The sequence below is a fragment of the Quercus lobata genome, chromosome 4 (genome assembly GCF_001633185.2).
Source record: "Quercus lobata isolate SW786 chromosome 4, ValleyOak3.0 Primary Assembly, whole genome shotgun sequence".
In the NCBI taxonomy this organism is placed as follows: Eukaryota; Viridiplantae; Streptophyta; class Magnoliopsida; order Fagales; family Fagaceae; genus Quercus; species Quercus lobata.
This window is the reverse complement of record NC_044907.1, coordinates 32,376,004-32,398,816: the sequence shown is the minus strand read 5'-3', so window position 1 is coordinate 32,398,816 and position 22,813 is coordinate 32,376,004. Positions and strand designations below refer to the sequence as shown.

Sequence of the window (22,813 nt, the reverse complement as noted above, 5' to 3'; positions counted from 1 at the left end):
CTTATTGGCAATTTATTTATCTGAAGCATATTGGTTTTAGCTTTTGCACATTTATGCCTTAAATGATTACATCTTTATTTTTTTTAACTTTATCTGTGTCTTTGACTTGCTCTAATCAGCCACACCAATGATCACATTAGTTATTATGTGACTAGCAAAGAGGAAGAAGACCAGTTGTTTTCACTGGAGGCACATTGGTAAGTTGATGGGGGACTCTTTTATATGTGTGCGCGCATGGGTGTGATCAGCTTTCTTTAAAAAGTGCCACATGATTAGATGGCAGAAGCCTTTTTCCTTGGTCTGTTATATTTCTTTTGTTGGGGGAAGGTGGACGATAGAAGAAAAAAAAATGAGGGAAACAACATTACCAATTTAGCTTGGCAATACGAATGCACTCACAACAAATCCTTTTTCCCTCCTTCTATAATTAGAATGGTGGGCAATTTCATCACCTTCATTTGCTGAGAAGGGAGGAACAAAAGAGTTAAATCTTAAAGGGGAATGCCCTGAATTAGTGGGGTCAGGAAATCTATTTGTGAAGACTCCATGTTTATTGTCTTGCATTATGAAGTGAAAATTGTATCTGTGAATATGAAACAACATAAGATTGTTTTAAGAAGTTATTCCCTAATTTATGTCCTTTTCTTGGCAAGCTCTTGGCCAGTGACAATTTGTCTTCTTTTTTGACTAAATTTGTAGCTTTCATTTTTAATTTTATGGTATTAGGTAACTAATAGCGGTCACTTTTTTTTTTAATTTATTATTATTTTTTTTTATTGTTTGTGTGTGTAGTTTATTGTTTGTTGTGGGAAATTTTTTGAGGGAACACCAAAGCAGATGTATCAATCGCTGTGTAACATTGGGTTCATTGCCGAAAACCAACTCGAGTATACTGTGGCCATGAGGTAATGGTATTTTATTACTATCCTTTCTTTGGGTTGATTTTGAGTTCATAAGGATAAATTAATTTTGTACAAGGAGTTGGGGTTGCTTTTATTGTGTCCGTGTGTGTAGATTTTTCTACTGATAATGTATACTTAGTGCATAATATTCCATTTGGCATAATTACAATCAATAATAACTGGTTCTTTCTATAACCACCTCAAAATCTCTTTGCTTAGATTACATAAAAGGCCCCGGGTATATACCTTTCTTTGTGAGTGTAGGAAAACATACCCATTGAGGAAATTGCACAGTAAGTTCTTTGGTTTTTGATATATTGGCTTGTGTCTTTTTGTCTCAAATTTTGTTCTTTATGGACTTGCACCTTAAATTTCTACAGGGAGAAAGCTTACTGTAGGGAAGTGATGGCAGGCATGGCAAGACTGGAACTTTGAGGTCAGTTGGGAAGTGTTGTTACTACTTGCTGGCTATGGCTGTATTTCTTCACGCAATTAGAATGTAAAAAACTCCTTGTAAATATTTTTTGTGATGTAAAGGATCCTTTGTCAGTAGAACTTACAAACTGATATATTTTTTTGTTGGGAACTTGCAAAATTTTGGCAATAAACTTCAGAAATTTAAGTATCTGTTTTGTATCTGTTGGGAACTTGTTTTGTATTTCTTGGCAGGAATTTGTGATATAGCAAGGAGAAAAGAGGGAGAAAAAATTGTCTACAGCTGCGTTTTTATAAACGTGGCTATAGACAAAACCCATAAGGGAGGCTTTGGCCCTATTTGGAAAACTCAGCTATAAGGCAGCCTATAGCCGCATTTTCTAAAAACGCGGCTATAGGTCTTAGCATATAGCCACAAGACCTCATAGTCATGGGGTTTAGGCCGCATGTGTAAGCGCAGCTAAAGAAAACACGGCTATAAACCAAACGGGTCTATAGCTGCGTTTTTAGGATCTATAACCACGTTTTAGAAATGCAACTATAGCCCTCATTTTTTATAGTATCACACAAATTGTTGATATGACTAATTTTTATAAGTTTTCATCTGGAGCCACCACTAGAATCACTTTTTTACTTACTAATAAATAATAGCCACTTACCAAATCAGTTGTTTATAAAAGCTACTTTAAAATAGTTTATAACTCTAGTATTTTTCAAAAATACATTATATGAGCATACTAAATTATTATTAATGATCAATTTTTCTTAAGAGTTTGAGGCTTTTTTTTTTTTTTTTTTTTTTAATACAAGTCTCTCTAAATTTCAACTTTCCTTCACCATGTGTCGTAAATTTATAAAATAAAAAAATTAGATTAAAAAGAAAATTAAAAACTTATTTTGAAAAATAAAATTGATAAATTAAAACTCATCATTTGTCAACAGTGATGGAAAAAACTTCTTGTGGGACAAGCAATCCAGTGATCCACAAAAGCTTTGCGAATCGGTGGCAGCTGGGTTCCTATTTCGTACCGTTGGTGTTTTTTGGACTACACTTTTGCTATCGTCGATCAGGCTAATTATTTCGATCCCTTCTTCTCTGGGTCTCCTCTAAATTTGACAATTCCAAAAAAATAATATATTAAATTTTATTAGAAACAGCATAATATTGTATATGAAAAATGTCAGTGTAAAGAAAAAAGAATCTATATAGTAGGCATCAACCGCACAAGAAACAAAGATATTATAAATAGCATTCAGTGGTAAAGGGAAATAACAAAAGATAGAACATTATTATTACATATTATTCATGGATGATGCTGAAACAACATTTCAAACAACCAGCGCCCAAATATAGAATATAGACTACCCTGTTAGGAACGAGACAGAGTGCATCAAAATGACAAGTTCAGATGCAATGGATTTAATCTATACAACGTAAGGCCTAATGATACTCCAGAGACTGAATCCAAAGATTATAAGACCAAAAATAGTTGCAATGCCTCTCCAAAGATTGGAGAAATAGGTACTTTTCAAGAGCCCCATGTTACGGTTGCAACATTGGTCAAAGTGCTTGTTAAGCTTTTGAGCGAGTTCAGAGTAACAAGAATTTTCTTCCACAATTTCAAGGCAGAGTCTATTTACCATTTTGGAAATTGCTTCATTGCTGCCTAACGAGTTAACTATAATATCTTTTTCAACAAGCAACTCCACATCTTCTCCAGTGTCCAAAAGATAGTCCAATAGCCCCATATAATTGCATAAGTAAGCTTCAGATGGATAATAGCATTGCTCCCATGCCATTATGTTTCGGAAAAGGCCTTCAGTTATATCATCTATCTCGAATTGTGGGATCTTCAACAAAGGTTGCGTACGTTCCAAGCACTGAAAGCATTTCAAGCACGGTAAGCAATTTAAAAGCCATGAGCAAGTGAAACAGGGACATATTTCCGTGGGATACCACTTATTGAATTGTATGTCAAGTAAGCCACCCACTTCATCCAATTTGAATATCACTCCTGTTTCGTATAATTGTGTTGCAGTAGATAGATCACGAATACTATCTCCAAAATCTTTGTGTTTAGTCGGACAATGGAAATATCTTATCAAATCAGTGAAATGTTTTACTTCCTTCTTCTTCCCTTTCTCCTTCTCCATCACCTTTGGTATGCTCTTGATACACGAATAAAAATAGTTGCGGGACAAGTCAATAAAAAGGGAATTTTCACTGTGCCTTTTGGAAAACTTTTCATGCAACTCCTCAAGAATAAAGAATGGAAGCTGATTCTCAAGTAATATCAAGTCTTCAAGTATATGACGGTTCAACAATGGATTACTTAATAAGTAATCGTTTTTATATTTTTCTTTTTTATCAGCCCTCAAGAAAAGCTCAATGATAAAGGTGGAATCCTTTAGAACCATTTTCACAAAATCTTCTCTGCTGATATCAAAGCTCTCTGAATAACAACTCCGAATCTTGTGTTCATTTTCTTCAATGATCCTTGCTATTTCCTTTGGGCATGTCATAGTCCGATTACAGAATTCCTTTAAGTATCCCAATTTCAGCTTTTCCATGTCCCTCAAATCATTTTCTTCATTTTCCTCATCCCTTGGTCGTTTTCCATCGTGGTGAAAAGGACCTATTGAGATTAGCTTTGGAGTGTAGGCTTCTTCGTTTACCTGGCGAAGTCTCTGGGGCACTCTGTAGATGCAACACTAGGGCCGCCGGATTGGCTCCATAAAATCATTTTCCATTAATATTGGAATGTTAATGCTTAGCTCTTCGCAAATGCGATCATTAGCAACAGTAGTAGGGACCATCTTTTAATAGCCAAGTTCTATTTTCTCCTAATCACTAGAAATAGAAAATTGTTTAGGGGCCAAGTCATATATATATATATATATATATATATATAACTTATATATATTATTTATATGTAAAGTATGCAATAGGATTTAATATATAGTATTTTCTCATGCAAAATAAAAATATTTACGTTAAGTTAGTCCTTACTTAACTCAAAATAATTTCTTCTTTATCTAGTTTTTTTTTTTTTTAGGGGGTTCTTCTTTATCTAGTTAGTTTTCAAACTATGAACTATTTTTTAAACCATACTGTGCACAATTTATTTTTTGAAAACATCTTAGATCATATTTGTTTATTAAATAATTTAGAGATCACACAATCAGAGTATAATAATTAATATTTTAAAAATTTATGAAATATATAAAATATAATCAATTTTATATAATCTATATAATAAACACCAATGTAACATGCCTAAACATATACAAGTTTTCATTAATTGATGACAATTGACAATACAATAAAAATATATAACTCCTAAGTCCTAACTACAAAATTTGCAATTTTATGTTCTTCTAATAGTTCCCATAATTTTGGTCAAAATATTATATTTCTATAGTCACTTAAAATAAAATATTTGTCATGTCTATTGATTTCTTTTCTCGGAAAAGTGGTCATTTTCTAGTTAAAAATAAAGAAACCCATATTTCTAGAAGCATTTTTTGAAAACTAGTCACGATAACCCAATATTTATCTCTATCACCACTAAGCTTATTCTCCATAAGTCACAAGTAAAGTAAATAAATTAATTTTTTTTCTTTTATATTATGCTTAATTTATATATAATTTATGTTAAAGAATTTAGCATTAGTTTGAGCCTATTGAATGATTATACTTTTAAGTGAAGCTGCAAAATGTTTTAACAAATTAGGCCCTAATGTTCTTCGATTTAAAATCTATTTTATTTTAGTTATATTATAACTTTATGTTTTTTACGGTGTTTTTTTTTTTTTTTTTTTTTTTTAATGGTGTTTCTTTTATGTGTAATATAATTTATAATTTTAATGTCTACCAGAGAAAATATAAATTTATATATAACTTTAAAAACATACAAAAATAATAATTGAATGAATCTCAAAAGAGATCTTATTGATAATATCACCTAAGATAAGAAAATAAATCTGAAATGACTTGCACTAAATTAGAATGATAAAATAAAAGAATAAAAAAAAATAGAAAAATCATGCCTAAAACTATTAAACTTTTCTTTTCTAGTCTCTACTCTAGTAAAGACGTGGGTTGTTTTCTTTTCATTAAACTCTCAGGATTTCTAGATTAATTTCTAAGGGTCTAATGAACAATAAGATCTAATTATCAAGAATTCAAATAGACAGAAGTTTAAATTGATTTCATGGAAATTTCAAATTCTAAATAATAGAAACTCTTACCAAGCAAATAGCTAGGTCCAGAAACAAATGCTTCTACCCTTGAGAGAGCACCTCTTAGACACACTAGCTTATAGAATTGAGTCTCTTGTTGCTGATACCACACTCTCTTCTTGCAATCCTATTTATAGACTCATAGTATGTGTGATCCTCTCTCTCTCTCTCTCACACGTACGAGCACAAAAGATACGTAATTGTCACCAGTTTACAAACATCTCACAAACTTAAAAATTCACTTTTTTTTTCTGCTTTAAATTTACGATTGAGGTATATTTTCACAAATATAGTAACAGTATTTTGTTCCAAAAGGCAACAATCATGAACATTCTTAGCTTGTTTACGCAGTCCCACTGCTCGGTAGCTTCTTGTTTCAAAAAGCAGAATCAATTATACTCCCATTTTCATGGACTTTCAATCTAGACCGTGAGTTCAAAATGAACAAATAGTGTGCATGAACTGTATATGTTGCAGAGCAACCAATCAGCATCAAATAATTGCAGAACATTCTTAGCTTAGTTTTCAGGCTCATTGCGACAGCTTCTTGCTTTAAAAAGCATAAGTCAACTATAAAAATTTATCACCATATATAGCTAGGGCATATATGCTTATCACATTTACAAGTACAAACTTTCAATCTACAAAGAGCGAACGTGCATGAATGTATATTATGCATAACACACATTAACAACTTATTTCAAGATGACGTCCCTTTCTAGCTAATCGAGTTTATGATTGGCTTTGGTTTTATTTAGCTTCATTGCATAAAGAATTGTCTCAAGTAATTGAAATCAAGTTTGATAGCATGAATTTATGTTAAAACCTATCTCTTCTCTATTATTCCGTTATATTTGTAGTTAAAATGAAAATATTAAAAAGAATAAGTGAAATTACACAAAAATATAGGATTTAAAATAAGAAAATTCGCTTAAAGATAAAGATAAATCTTATTGATAAAAATATTGTTGGGATAAAACCCTATCTACATGTAAATTAAATTAAATATAATCCAAGCAATAAAGAAAATAGAAATCTAGGGAAGTGATAATAAAAATCTGTCAACAAGAAACCAAGAAATTACGTAGAAAACCCTCTAGTGTAGAGGGAAAAACCACAAGGCAAATCTGACCACTATAATAAAATAGATATTATAACACTTAAGTTATACTGAAAACCTGAGTTCACAATAAATTGAAAAAATACAAAATATCTCTAGGAAGAATAAACACAACCTTACCACAAAACCTGATAGAAAGATCTTCCATTCGGAATACTTCAACTCTCTGTGGTTCTAGCACCCAAATAATCGTCCTAAAAAAAACCCCAATTTATCTTCCTTATATGTCCTGGGCAAAAAAAAAATCACATTTTCTATTTTTCCTTTGTGCCACACAAAGTACTATTCTTTTTCTTTCAGACAGCTTCAAAATTGTGTTTCACTCTTCAGTCTCTTTGAATCTCTCTCTATCATGAAACCACATGCACCAAGATTTTTTTATAAAAGCTTCTGCCACCTACACTATTCCTAATTACATTAAGAATAGTATTCTTATACTTGCATACTACTTCGCCTATTTCATCTTAAAATAGAATTCCACGTGGGCTGGACTCTATTAAGTGCCGTGCACCCCAACAAACAAGAGGAAGGGTCACTTAAGAGAGTATGGACATGTTCAGAGAAAAATTAATTACTAATGCAGCCGTTAAAAAGAGTGACCTTATTCAAGATGAGGAAAAAAAATAAAGGAAAACATATTTAAAAAGTAATAAAAAGTGACATGTTAATTAATTAGAGTAACAAATAGTATAACTTTAAATAAAGTAAAATAGAACCACCGCACATCCTTGGTGCGATGGTCACTCCACAAGTATAAATGCTTGTAGAGTGTGGGGGCAAAGGCCGGGGTTCAAGTCTCTAGGAGGAAGTTTCACACACATATACACTTAGATTAGGTTAGAGTAGAATTCTATCTTGTATCAAAATAAAAATAAAAATAAATAAAGTAAAATAGAAGAAAATAATATATATAGTCAATCCTAACTAATTTGTCAAAGATTCAAACTGAACTCAAAATTTTAGAACTAAGCCTTTGATTTGTATAATTGTATTGTTGTATATATAGAGTATATAAATATATAAGAATAAGAAGTAGCTGGAATCGATGCTACATGATCAAAGTAGGGATAAATACCAAATTTATTCACATGGCAATTGAAGAAGAATAATAAGGTGGAATAGATACACGAAAACCTAAATCTAATGGGATATATCTAGACCTCAAGTTTGGTAGGTCTAGCCATATTACTCTCCGATGGCAAAGCTGATTTACGAAGTCCAGTCCGTGAGAGAACTATAGTTGGGCCCAAATCTTCCTAACTAATAAGTACCAAACACGTCTCTCAAGAAAATTCTCCAAGCCTTGGGCCAAAATTTTTTCTTTTTCTATTTTTGCGATGGCAAACATGGCAATTAGACTTGTAATTGTGTTGTCTGTAAATTGTCTTAAAAGTGGACCATGACCGTTCTTTGTATCTTGTCCCGGCCCAGGAACAGAGCTATTCATAACTGGATAGAGATATTCATTGGCATTGGGTGCAGTGCCCCCCAAATTTTATAATTAAAAAAAAGTACTAATTTTAGTAATTTAGTTCAATAAAATTATGTTTGGCCCCTCTTTAACAATATCATTAATCATTTTAGAGGCCATTAAAAAAGTTATAAATCTAAAATAAATAAAGAAAATTAATAAACCCAAAAAAATTAGGACAACAACAAAAAATATCAATAGCAAAGCTTAAAAAAAAAACAAAACAAAACAAATTAAACCCAGTCATTCAATTTTACCCAAAACAAACAACCTAACCCTTTAAAAAAAATTTAAACAAAATAATTTTGCCCTTACCCAGTAACAAATGCACACATGAAAGACACAAAAAATTACTAAGCAGCCTACTCGAGAAAAGAGAAAGTGAGAAACTACGAAGGGAGTATTTTTAGCTATGAATGTCATCAAAATTGACATTCACCAAAAAAAAAAAAAAAAAAAAAAAAAAAAGAGGAAGAAGAGTATAGATTCAATCATGGATGATTTTAAAGATCTATAAAAATTCCAAGTTTCTCTTTTAGTATTAAGAAACAATGATTTTGTATCTTTCTCTTTGTTGACGGTTTGTTGATACTAAATGAATGCTTATTTAGAGTTTTATAAGGATTTTTTTTTTTATACTTCTATTTCGTAACTCCAAGTTTTGGCATTGTCCATATTTTGTCCCCATCCTTGAAGAGATGGTATCGAAATATATATTTACAAATGGAAGGACTTGTAATGGTGTCGTCTTTAATGGAAAATGGCAATTAGACTCATCACATAAAGCATGGTTTTTTGTTTGTGTTTGGCTATAGGTGAGAAACAATGAGAAAATGCGGTCGGCAAGAACCCATTTATTAGTGATATATGTCTTTTTTCCCCCAAAAAAATATGAATTGATCCATGTCAGATTATTTGATGCTAAAATTATACGATTACAGCACTCTTTTTGACACATAGGATAAAAGTTAACAGAGGTTGACGGAAGGACAAAAACTGAAACAACTACAAAACTTTTCGGACAAAAAACAAATTTCGTACAAATTTTAGAGATGGAAACAATATTTTAAGCCAATCTAAAATCTAGCATATGTCAATTTTTAAGACACTTCACAGCACATTGTCATGAAATGACACAAAAGGACTACGATAGACCCAAAAATATATATATATATATATATATATATAAGGCTAGAATGAATAAATCAAGAGTTGCATGATTTAACTGAATTTTAAACAAAGTTAGAACATGTAATTTGTAATTTAATATGAGCCATAGAAATAGTTTTTCTTATTAAAATTATTAAAATGAACCTATGTCGTACATGTGCAACACAGGATATTGACATTGGATAGTTATTCTTAAAAGAAGAATGTATAAAAGGCATTACCCACACAAGAAACAGTGATATTATTATTAGCATTCAGTGGTAAAGCGAAATAACAGAAGACAGAACAAACTCTTCATGAAAGCTGAAACAATCAACCAATGCCCAAATATAAAATAGACGACCCTATTAGGAACAAGAGGGAATCACAAGCTGATCAGACGCAGTGGACTTAATCTATTTGATGAGTTACAAAAGGTTTAATCGTACTCCAGATAGAAAATCCAAAGACTACAAGACCAACAACAGTTAGAGTGCCTCTCCAAAGATTGGGGAAATAGGTACTTGTCAAAGTTCCCATATTATGGTTGTAACAATTCTCATAGTGCACATTAAGCTTTTTAGCCATTTCTCCGTAATGGGAACGATTTTCCACAATTTCAAGGCCTAGGTTGTTTACCATAGTAGCAACTGCTTCATTGCTGCCTAACCCATTAATTATAATCTTATTTTCAACGAACAACTCCACATCATCTCTAGTGTTGATGAGATAATCCAATAGCACAATATAGTTGCATATATAAGATTCAGATGGATAATGGCATTGCTCCAGTGCCATGAGGTTTCGGAAACAGATCTCAGTTGCATCATCTACAATCAACGTTGGGACCTTCAACAAAGTTTGCATACGTTCCAAGCATGGAAAGCATTTTAAGCACGGTAAGCAATTTAAGAACCATGAGATATTGAAGCAAGGAAATATTTCCAAGAGCTGCAACTTCTTAAATTGAATGTCAACTTCATCATTTCTGAACATTACTCCTGCCCCGTACAGCTTTGTTGCACTATATAGATGAGTAATAGTGCTTCCCTTCTTGTATTGAGTAGATGGACAGTAGGAATATCTGACCAAATCAGTAAAATGGTTTACTTCCTTCCCAGCTGGTATTTTTGACTTAGAAGAAGAAAAATACCCACAAGCAAGATCAAGAAAGGAAATTTCATTGTTTTTCTCAGAATAGGAAATTTGATCATATAACTCCTTAAGAATAAAAAATGGAAGTTGGTTCTCAAGTAACATCAAATCTTGCTTGATGCCCTCCGCTAGCCATGGTTTACTTAATATATAATCCTCTTCATCCTTTTCATCTTCTTTCTTCGCATCATTCTTCAAGAGGGGCTCATTTTCTTGAATCCTCTTCTCATTTTCTTGACTCCTCTTCTCATTTTCTTCTTTCTTCGCATCATTCTTCAAGAGGGGCTCATTTTCTTGAATCCTCTTCTCATTTTCTTGACTCCTCTTCTCATTCCTCTTCTCATTTTCTTGACTCCTCAAGAAGAGCTCAATGATAAAGGTTGAATCCACTAGAACCATTTTCACGAAGTCTTCGCTGTTTAGTTTAGAGATCTCTGCATAACAATGGCGAATCTTTACTTCATTTTCTTCAATGATCCTAGCTATTTCCTTTTGGCATTTTCTAGTCCTATAACAGAAATCCATGAAGTATCTCACTTTCAGCATTTCCATATCCCTCGGTACGTTTTCATTTTCCTCGTCCCTTAATTCTTTTTCACCCCTCAAATCTTTTTCACCATGGTGAAAAGGGCCTATTGAGATTAGCTTTGGAGTATAGGCCTCTTTTTTTACCTGGCGAAGTTTCTTGGGGACCTTGTAGATGCAACACTCACGCCACTGGACTGGCTCCATGACTAGTGGAACGTCAATGATCAGCTCTTCGCATATAAGATTATCTTGAGTGACTATGGGAATGTCAACAGCAGCACTAGTAAGCACCATCTTGGAAACTTCATCAATCTCCAAGTTCATTTTTCCTAATGAAACGAAAACATTAAACACTAGAACTTAAATGGAATTTTTTTTTTTTTTTTCTTCTTTCAGAAAGCTCAATTATTGCTATAACAAATGAGGGAGGAAAGATTACTCTCTTACTTCTCCTTATAAAAGAAATCTGTCAATGCCACTAAATTACGTGGCTCTGGGTCACTATATAATGACATCATTAATAACTCATGTTAATCCAGAGAAATTACACTTAATCATTATAAAATGTACCTCAAAATTATACTTTATACCTTAGATTATAACTCATGTTACATTTTACACCCGACATCAATTATGTCATTATCTTGAATGGCATCACGTGAAAAGACTCAATTATCCCTCTGCTTTTCAATCCCCTAAAAACAAATGAGAAATTATACTTTTCCACCCTAAACTATATTCTTGATTATATTTTATACCCTAAAATTTGGTTTTTATTCAAGATAACAATGGAATTAACGATGGTGTGCAAAATGTAACATGTTATAGTTTAAGGTATTAATTGTGCATTCTAAAAGTTTACAGTGCAATATGTAATTTGGAGTATAGTTTAAAGTGATAAAGTGTAATTATCTATGTTATTCCAAGAGGAACCATTTGCAACCTCATGGGATGATATGCTTATCTTCTAACACTATTTCATATTAGCTATTTTCATCTTTGCAAAAAAATAAAATAAAATAAGAATTAGTAACAACTAGAGCGATCCTCACTTGAAGATATTCGATTGTACATGAGAAAAACACATAATATTATTAAGGAAAATGAATTTTAAAACTTATCTAAAAATTAATAAACAAAAACTTATTGTCTTAAAAAAAAAAATGTATTCGTGCTTATAGGAAAATGTCCCTATTGCGCCATTGTATATTATACGATTAAAAAGAAAACATTCAAGCTAATTAATAATAAGATTTTGTTACAGTAGAATGGTTTTAGTTTTTAATGTAGCCATCACGATTGTCAAAACTCAAAAGAGTACTTCAAGTGAAATTTGACACATTAAAATTACAAAAATTATGGTTGATAATATGTACCTTGTGCCGAGGAACGTAAAAAAGTCAAGCTCGTTACAAAAGTCTTCAATAATCAAGTAACTTGATATTAGGAAGGTGCAATATCAAATTAGAGCAAGAAAATAATTTACCTCTTAAAGCTTCTAATTTGGGAGTAAATCAAGAATATAATATGTATTTTCTTGAAAGCATGGACTTTTATCATGTCTTTTCTTGAAATTTTGACAAAAATTATTCGTAATGAAACACATTTAATCAATAACTATTAATAAATAAAAATTCTAATCAATAAATGTTAATAAATAAAAAATTAAATTAGATATTTTTTAGAAAATAACTTATCTAATTCAACTAGAACTTATTTAGAGAGGCTAAAAATTTAATTTAATCATATTTTTTAGTATTATTTTACTCTATTCAAAAATATGATGAATTCTAAACAGTTTAAAAATATATAGTTCATTACAATTTTTTAATCTCTAAAAAAAAATTTAAATAATATATTTAAGGGATGACATGGAAAAACTGTATTTTCAAAAGCTTATGATGATGCAATATAAATAGAATAAGTTGACCAAAAGTCAACAATTTTCATTTTATATTTTTATATAGATATATAATATGGTATTCAAAAAATTTATAACGTAAACAAAGTCAGACCAAAAAATTAATATTGGACAAACATATCCTAAACAAGCTAAGCCAGACAAATTAGACCAACATTTTGAGCCAAGATATGACGAAGGGAACAAAATTGATAACTATGCTATGCACACCAAAAAATACTTTCCCACGCGTGTAGTGCTTAATTTAACCATTTACATAAATTTATATATTTTTAGAAATATATATATTGAATTTACGTTGGTTAATGAGTTTCATATGATATAAGAATAATAAGAAGGATGAATCATACATTATCCATTAACATAAATGTAGTACAATTTTTATAAAATCTAAGTCAAGGCTGACTTCACCATATAAGTAGGGGTGTTAATGTTTGACACAACTCACAAATATGATACGAACATTATACAGGTTTTTGTGAGTTAGGTTGGGCCTTAATGGGTTTAGGTTATAAACGGGTTGACTCAAAAGCAACACGATATGAAACATGTCATAAGCAAGTCAACCTGCGTGACTTGTAATAGACACGTTTGATACGCCAATTTATTTATATCAATCTGAAATAACTCATTTAACAAAACTTGTTTAACTCATGTAACAAATAAATGTTCATTTTATATTAGATTTGTCAAACACCTTTTAAATCCAATCTATATTTTAAACTTAAAAAGAAAAGTGAATAATTACAAAACTTATATGTGATATAATTATAAATTGAAATTTTACAAATCCTAGATTTCTAAACGCTACAAACCCCAAATCTCTAAACCTTCTTATAATTTGTTGAACTATGTTTTTTTTTTTTTTTTTTTGAATGTGTGTTGAAGACTTGGAAGTGTATGCACTACTTTGGAATGTAAAGAACCTATTTCTATATGAATGTTATATTATATTAAGCGAGTTAAAATGGGTTATGTCATATTCATATCAACCCAACATGACTCATTTATTAAACATGTCAAGTGGGTCGGATCCTATCAACCCGTCTCAATAATAGGTCGGGCTAAAATTGAAGAATCATGACATGATTATTAAATGGGTCAGGTTCAGGTTGAGGCATTTAGTCAAATATTCTATCTCGACACGACACAAATATGACACGCTAACCTAAATTGACACCCTTACCTATAAGCTATTTATGTATTTCCTTAAGAGCTAGAGTGTAAAAAGTTTTCCCATTATTTTGGGTGAAATATTATATTTTTATAGCAACTTAAAATAAAATGTATGTACTATCTATTGATTTTATTTTATTTTTGTATGGAAAAAGTTGTCAATTTCTAGTTTAAAAATGAGGAAACATATATATTATTTTTTGATCCCTTTCACTAGAAGTATCTCTTGAAAATTAGTCACAATCAAACCCATTATTTTTACCCTTTTACCAATAAGCTTATTCTGACAAGTCATACTCAAGGTAATAACCGAGAACCAATCTCTTTTCTAGTCTCTTCCAAGAATTGGTAAAAATTGTGAACCATTCGCTTTTTCGGTTCTTTGACCATTTCAATTTTTAAAATTATGGCTTTTATAGAAATAAGTTTTCTATAATTTAAATAATTAATCCTATCCAAGATTGATTATTTCACAATATATATTATATAGTTATATTATCAAATGAAAATGAGTTGTTAAGCAAAAGTTGAATACAAGCACTTTGTTATTAATTTAGCATCTCAAAAATTAGACAAATAGATTTTGAATTAAAAAATTATTAGATAGAAAGTTAAATATATGTTCCTTAATTATTTGATACAAGAGAAAAAATTATTTAAAATTATGGCCTTAACCCTCAAATTTTCGATTATGATATACGGAGATCTTAAATTTTATATGTAAGCTCTTTTAAAATATTTGGACTTTCCAAAGGCCCCTTCCTTCTAAACATATGCTATGTAAACAATATTAAATTTTGAAAATTGCTTAAACCACTACAAAATTATTATAAAAAGCATGGTTTAAAAAGTCATATTGGACTGGCTGGTTCAACCGGTCTGGTAAAAACTATAAAAATGGTTGTTCAACCTTAAAAACCTTTGATTTGTTCAATAAAAACCAGTAACTAGCTTCTTTTTGAGTTCTTTGACTGTTCCAATTTTTAAAACCAAGATAAAATGTTTACAAATTGACATGAAAATTAATGTAATTGATACAACTATTACAACTAAGAAATAAATATGTTGATTACCTTTTTCTAATTAGTGACACGTCAAATTATAAGGTTTATTTAGTAAAACTTATTTGTAAGGTTTTATGTAATAAAACTTGTTGTATCCATATCATCACTCTTAATTTTTACAAAAATCCAACAAGTTACCGAATAAGAATTTAGTTGATTAAATTATTAGAAGATCCATCATCACTCTTAATTTACAAAAATATTAATCCAAGAGGTTACCAAACAAGAACTCAATTAATTAAATTATTAGAAGATCAATTTTTTGTCAAACTTTGTCTTGAAGTACAAAGATAGAGTAAAACGATGGGACAAAAATCTTGCAAATTTAAATTTTTTGAAAATTACCAAAATTATATATAGGTGCTCGGTTAAATAATATTAGGGGAGTTTGATATCACATGACATGACCTTAATTTCCACAATTTATAAGATTCTAAAGTTTCACCTAGAAGATAATAATTCAAATCTCGTGTCATGCACTAAATTAAAATGGTAAAAAATAAAACCCTGAAACTAACTAACTTTTTTTTTTTCAAGTCTCACGTTCTCTAATGGTCATGTGATTTGTTTTCTTCTTGCCAAAATTATATTAACCTCTCAAAATTTTTAAAACTAATTTCTTAGGGTCTACCGAAGACAGATCTAATTTTATCAAGAATTTAAACATACGTACATAAGTTCAAATTAAACTAATGAAAATTAAGTTTTGCAATATTAGAAAATCTTACCAATCAAACAGGAGGCCCGAAGACAAAAATGCTAGCTTTTACCCTTGAGAGCACCTTAAATACACACTAATATATATAATTGAGTCTCTCGATTGTGAATTTGACACCATACTCTCTTCTTGCAATCCTATTTATAGCACGTGTAATCCTCTCTCTCTCTCTCTCTCTCTCTCTCTCTCTCTCTGTGACATAGAAGCACAAAACACGTTATTGTACGGACAACGTCATTCTCACAAGTATACAAGCATCTCAATTTCACTTTTTCCTGCTTTAAATTTAAGACTGGCATATTTTCACTCTTCTCACAAACATAATAGCAGAATTACTATTTTGTTCCATAAAGCTAAAACCAATGATTATCGCAGAACATTCTTTACTTGTTAACACAGCCACAGCCTATACTGTGGCAGCTTCTTGTTTCAAAAAGCGACAATAGCATCATACAAAATGTGGCCCCTTGTTGCTGTCCCACTCCGACGCGTAAATCATCAACATATAAATGAAGTATGTATGTGATCGGCTTAGAACAAAGGGTACCAAAAATAACATGCAATATTAGCTAAAAATTGTTTGAAAGCTGAAGACTACAAGATCTTATCAGAAAGATATCGTTGGTATAAAAAAATGTTATAATACAAATTGCACCCTCTAAGTCTAGTTGAAATTTATTTCAATTTTCTAACTTTACTTTTGTTTAACTCGAAATTTCAAATTTATTTAATTTAGGCATTTTTTTTCCAATTTTCTTAAAAATTTTCCTTTAAAAAAATATATTATTTTCACATGAAAAAAAGCTATAAAATTAATAAAAATATTTTATATATTTTTTATGTAAGAATTTTTTCAAAAAATCTTTTTCACTAGTTAATTGCATATTTAACAACAATTTACTTTTTTAACAAAATTGGATAAAAGACCTGAATTGAATAACTTTAGAATTTAAAGAACTAAATTTCAGTCAAATTTAGTGATCGTGCACTTAGTTTAGCCAAAAAAGAAAAAGGTTTGTGTGTGTTTTATTTAGCTTCATTACTTAAAGCTGTCACAATTAAATGAAATGGATGGTACACATAAAAGGTAGGAATGTTTACCAAATTGGTTATTTTCCCAGGCATAAAATATTTCACTTTTCTCTCTCTTTTTTTTTTTTTTTTTTTTTGGAGAAAGCATAACGCATTACACTTGGACAAGAATAATCAGGTACCCCTCTTGAACAAAGGAAGCTGTGTTATGCATCTAGTCGATCAGCCAGGATAGATGTACAAAATCCAAAGCTAAGAGCACTCAGGTGTGCCAAATATTTGGCATTTAGCACACTAAACATCAAAAAACCTCTCTAGCATATATGAATAGTACCGTTCCAAATTTGGAATGGTACAAACACCTATGCTAAAAAAATGTTAGTTTTTAGACTCTGAACACAGTGTGTTTAACCTAATTTATTGGCAAGTTGATATTTAAGTCAATTATGAAGGTCTAGGTTAAACATTCATCATACATATCATGTAGCGGAAAAGTAAATAAGTCATAGATATGATGACTCAGGAAAACCAATTGAACGACCTAGTTTTAAGGTAAAAAACTTAGGGGTAAACTATCCTAAGAGAACAATCCACTATATCAAATAGAAGTTTACAATCAAGAATATTTAATTCGTAGTAAACATGGACATTAAAGATAACACCAAAGACTTTAAATTACATACAGTCCATCATTTCCATCATGAAAATCAAAAGATATGAGCATGTGGTTTGAAAATCAACCTACAAAATAATCAACCAGCAAAAACATTGTATTTTTTAGACAGAAACACTTAAATTACCAAACAGCATCATAAAGAAACATGTGCATCTGCAACTTTAGGGCCATCAAATATCAAAGGCACCATACATAAGGACTTCCCCAATTGCCATTCCTAAATTCCTATTGAGCATTAGAATAATCAACACTATAGTCATTATCACTATAATTTAACACCCATAACAATTCTTTTTATTAGATTGTAACCTGTATACATGTCACGCACAGATGCCCTTATTTGAGAAAAGATTACAACCATTAATTGAAGACATTTCTGCTTGCGTTAACTTTTCTCAAGAAGAAGATCATGGAATCCTATTGTCTTCTTAAAGTGTCCAAAGATTACGTTCAAATACAAGAAGACTACTGTATTACTCAACTAAAGGACTATAGTCATCAGTTATCACAAATAGTGTGCTACTCTACTTGAAAGTTAGAAATCCTTAATCCTGAGAATGGAAAAAAGTTAAAGACAGTAACAAAGGAGCAATGCTAACTACATGCTTCTTCAAGATCAAGATAGATAAAATACACAGCAATTGCAAGAAAAGCAATATTCCCATCAGAGAGGCCCTAACTGCTTGGAGGTAGGAAGCATGTCTAGTACAAAAAAATTACTGTTTGACTTCATATGTTTTTCATTGGTATCAATGCCCTCTTAGTGTTTTTCTTCCAAAACAGAATTTATCATTCTCAAAACAGATAAAGGTTATCAATTTACTTTGATTTTGTTCAACAACCTATAGTGTGGTGAGTCAATAGTTCTTTCTATATTGTACTTTAGGCTTGTTGCCCCTTTCTACCAACATCCTTCCATGATAAATTTTAATTACGATTGATTAACAGCTGAATCCAAACAAAGCTAAAAGAAAGTACATGACAAGAAGTTGTAAATACCAGAAGATTTTCACACAAACCAATATAAGTGTGAAATCGTAAACACAAAATGCAGAACAGTCAATAGAAGATCATCCTTAAAATAATAAAATAAAATAAAAGGGTATTTACAACCCTTCTCTGATTGAACAAATATGATACTCTCCTACTCAAAATAAAAACATCAACCTCTAAGTTACCTATGCATTGAGGCAATTAGTTTGACACTGAGATAAGATTGCCTTCATCAACATGCTTGTGGATGACATCAAAGTATGTTGATGGATACAAAAATACGTCGGCAAACAACAATGCTGGAGAATTCCACACACACACACACACACACACACACACACATATATATATATATCAAAGTAACAGCTGAAACCCCATTAGCCAATGTTTAGTGACAACTACATTACAGTGTCACAGGACTTAAAGTATAAATCTCCTTATTTTCTTAAGGCATTGTGAATGACAATTAACAAAGACAACAGCATAAAAATGACTACAGATAGGGCATGAATATGAACAATGTACAAATACAAATATGAAACAGGCACAAAATTTACTGACCATCCAGGCTTAAACCCAGTAGCACATATTACAGCTTCAGAGTCATCACCTATAGCTTCTGCTAGCCTCTCAGAACCCTCTGTTACATTAGTTCCATCAAACCCCATCTGTTCTATAGATAATCATGCACAATTCAAAATCCCTTTTTTACGAAACCAAGAGGAATAAGTTTCAAATAATAAAGCTCTAACATAAATTTTCTAATTCCTATTGATCAACAACGAGTCAGCAATATCAATAAAAGAAATTTTGAAATTTGAAAAAGATCAGATTGTAATTTTTCATACATGAAAAATAGTCCAACATCAGAAAAGGATCCCAATTCTTTAGGTCAATCTTGAAAAATTTAATACCCAGAAATGAAGTAGGAAAAGCCATGTAAATATGGGATTATGGAAAATACATGAAATTTTCCCCTGTGCATTGAACACCATATGAGTTGTTATTTCAGATTAGTATACATGCCCAAGCTGAAGGAAATTAGCGAGAACAATTGGAGTCAGTAAAATTTTTATTAATTTAAAGGAGAAGAGAACAGCGTTCATCTAGAATTTACCATCTCAATGTTACTCTTCTCCTGTCTCTCTTTCGCAGCGTTCATCTAGAATCGGACTCCCCCATATTTCGCAATCGCAGATCTTCAAAATGGTTTTTTGCTTTTGGGTTGTGGGTTTGATATGGTCTGATTATGGTGGTTTGTGGGTTGCGATTGTTGTGGGTTTTGATTGAGGAAGGAGAAGGCAGAGAGCTATATTTTGAGGAAGGAGAAGGCAGAGAGGTTTTTGTTTTTTTGACTGAAATGGTAGAAGTATATTATACGAAAGAAAAAATAAAACAAAAGAAAGACAATAAGAAGCCCGGCCCAGGAGCTTTACAAAACATAGGACGGCCCAGAGAAAGACAAACGTAAAAATCATCTATTGGGGAGGAGACTAGGCTAGTCTCTGGTATTCTCCAACGCAGAGAGGTTTAGAAAAGTTTTATGTGCGTGAAAAAGGTTTTTTTTTTTTTTTTTTTTTTTTTTTTTTTTTTTTTTTTTTTTTTTTTTTTTTTTTTTTTTTTTTTTTTTTTTTTTTTTTTATTTTTTTTTTTAATATTATGCTGATGTAGAAAATTGTGGAAGTTTAAGAAGTTTCGGTTTTATATATATATATATATATATATATATATTGATTATTTTCTCATGAAAAATAAAAATATTTATCTAATAAATATCCTATTATATAATATTTAATATTATCCTTTTTTTTTTTTTAATGTGAAAAGTTTGTGTCTTACCAATTTTATATAATCTATATAATAAACACCAATGTAACATGCCTAAACATATACAAGTAATAAAAACAGAACAAAAAAGATGTTTAATTTTCATTAATTGATGACAATTGACAATACAATAAAAAGATATAACTCCTAGCTACAAAATTTGCAATTTTATGTTCTTCTAAATATAAGATAGAAATAAATAAATAAAAATAGGTGTCTATATATTTCTAACTTTTAAGTGAAAAATAAATAAATAAATAAAGAGATTTGTTTTTGGAAATAAAGAAGGCTTTAATTAAAGAAATTTACTTATTTCTAGGAACATATTTAAATATGCTTTGGTTTAATGGGTATTATAATAATAATAAATTACGTTTTTAGACATTAAAATAAATGTAGTGCTACTTAAAAAAAAAAAAAAAAAGAAGGTAAATTACATATTTAATATATATTCTTTACAAAATATTTTAATTTAGTGTCTAACATTTCAATTGTATCGATTTAATCTCTATCCTTTTAATGTTGTCTCAATTTAGTTCATGTCGTTATCTCTTGGATGAAAATTGTTGACGTGACAAATAGCCAAAATAAAAAATTAGTTTCTGTTGATATGGCCATTGTGGGGCCCAAATAATTTATGGGTCAGGCCCATTCGCCCTTAGAGAGTCCGAAGGCCCGAGCCAAGGAGAACTACGGCCCAAGCTCTACAATACAGAGCACCTAACAGTTTTGTGATGTAGCCGAGGACATCTCAGTCCTCGACAGATCCAAAACCCCACCAGAAGAAGAAGGGTAAAACTGGTATAGGGCCAAACTTAAAAGAGAATCAAGGAATATCCGGGACAGCTGCTCTCATTGCCATTCAATGCGCTGCCCCTAACAGAGCCGTACTCTCCAGCTTTATCAACCATCCCCAACAATTCCGGGATTGGACTGATGGGACAAATGTCAGTTTTGTAAAGATTGACCCTACACGTGGACGAAGGACAGCGAATGCAGGCTAGTATAAAAGAAGAAGCAAATGAATCTGGAAGGGGGAGGAGGGCGATCTCCAAAAAAGAAATACTCCATAGTTGGAAACACCCTAATAACATGTGCAGACCATAAAAGGACCCGCCGTCGGGTAACCTGGGAAGACCTTAATGGTCCTCGGACCAAGTCCGAGGAGCCCAATCACAGTGGACGCTACGCTTCACGGCTTAAATGGTCAAACCCAACTCTTTTCTTTTACTGGAACCCCTCTAAAATCGAGCCCGGAACATCGCCCCGTGACCAACGGCTAGCTTTTCAAGCCCACTCTCTACAAATCATATTGTGAGGGATCTTTCATGCGCGAGCCCAACATCCTTATTGGGCCGCCAGAGAATTGTGTCCTTACAATTGGCGCCGTCTGTGGGGAAGCTTGCACGTTGGCGCAGGTGGCGGTGGAGTCAGCTCTCTAGCAAGCAGAAATTCCTGGGGCCTCCTCCGACTCCGGCGACATACAGTTGTTGCTCCGGCATAAGCTTCTGCTAGGGGCTACGCCTTACAGTGCCAAGGGCGCGGGCATCTCTAGGGGCTTCCGGCCTCAAGCCAACTTTCCCCGCCCTGGTATCGGGGCTTATGGTCGAAAAGTAAACCGAATAAAAGAAATTTTATAAGTTTTGGACAGAACCAAGGCCTTGCATGATCCACGGACTCAAGCCTATGGGGAAACCAAGTACATAAAAAGATCATAAGTTTTGGACAAAACCAAGGCCTTGCATGGTCCTCAGACTCAAGCCTATGGGGAAACCAAGTAAATAAAAAGATCATAAGTTTTGGACAGAACCAAGGCCTTGTATGGTCCACGGGCTCAAGCCTATGGGGAAACCAAGTACATAAAAAGATCATAAGTTTTGGACAGAACCAAGGCCTTGCATGGTCCTCGGACTCAAGCCTATGGGGAAACCAAGTACATAAAAAGATCATAAGTTTTGGACAGAACCAAGGCCTTGCATGGTTCTCGGACTCAAGCCTAATGGGGAAACCAAGTACCTAAAAAAGATCAAAGTTTTGGACAGAACCAAAGCCTTGCAGGTCCCACGACCAAGCCTATGGGAAACCAAGTACATAAAAAGATCATAAAGTTTTGGACAGAACCAAGGCCTTGCATGGTCCTCGGAATCAAGCCTATGGGGAAACCAAGTACAAAAAGGAAATCTTACAAGTTTTGGATAGAACCAAGGCCTTGCATGGTCCTCAGACTCAAGCCTATGGGGAAAACAAGTACAAAAAGGAAATCTTACAAGTTTTGGACAGAACCAAGGCCTTGCATGGTCCTCCGACTCAAGCCTATGGGGAAACCAAGTACAAAAAAGAAAAATTACAAGTTTTGGACAGGTCCACAGACTCAAGCCTATGGGGAAACCAAGTACATAAAAAG

The 22,813-nt window shown here is 31.9% G+C and overlaps 2 protein-coding genes and 1 long non-coding RNA gene across 5 annotated transcripts; all 3 read right to left on the bottom strand.

Moving 5' to 3' along the window:
* Positions 1-2,659: 2,659 nt before the first annotated feature.
* LOC115987627 (UPF0481 protein At3g47200-like) lies at positions 2,660-5,721 on the bottom strand. 2 transcript variants are annotated; one of them, XM_031111215.1, is made up of 2 exons: positions 5,589-5,721; positions 2,660-4,188 (listed from the first exon to the last, which is right to left on the bottom strand). In XM_031111215.1, the coding sequence occupies exon 2, from the start codon at positions 3,906-3,908 to the stop codon at positions 2,763-2,765; it is 1,146 nt and encodes a 381-aa protein (XP_030967075.1). In that variant the 5' UTR covers positions 3,909-4,188; positions 5,589-5,721; the 3' UTR covers positions 2,660-2,762. The 2 variants fall into 2 exon arrangements, with proteins under 2 accessions (XP_030967075.1, XP_030967076.1); XM_031111216.1 differs by having other exon boundaries at positions 2,660-4,181.
* Positions 5,722-9,564: 3,843 nt separating this feature from the next.
* Positions 9,565-16,410, bottom strand: LOC115987716 (UPF0481 protein At3g47200-like). 2 transcript variants are annotated; one of them, XM_031111314.1, is made up of 3 exons: positions 15,892-16,410; positions 10,819-11,331; positions 9,565-10,725 (listed from the first exon to the last, which is right to left on the bottom strand). In XM_031111314.1, exons 2-3 carry the CDS (start codon positions 11,324-11,326, stop codon positions 9,731-9,733), a joined length of 1,503 nt encoding a protein of 500 aa, XP_030967174.1. In that variant the 5' UTR covers positions 11,327-11,331; positions 15,892-16,410; the 3' UTR covers positions 9,565-9,730. The 2 variants fall into 2 exon arrangements, with proteins under 2 accessions (XP_030967174.1, XP_030967173.1); XM_031111313.1 differs by having other exon boundaries at positions 9,565-11,331.
* Positions 16,411-18,655: 2,245 nt separating this feature from the next.
* On the bottom strand, positions 18,656-19,928 carry LOC115984041. The gene is made up of 2 exons (XR_004090347.1): positions 19,547-19,928; positions 18,656-19,255 (listed from the first exon to the last, which is right to left on the bottom strand). It is a non-coding gene; the product is annotated as an uncharacterized LOC115984041 (long non-coding RNA).
* Between the last annotated feature and the right edge of the window lie 2,885 nt (positions 19,929-22,813).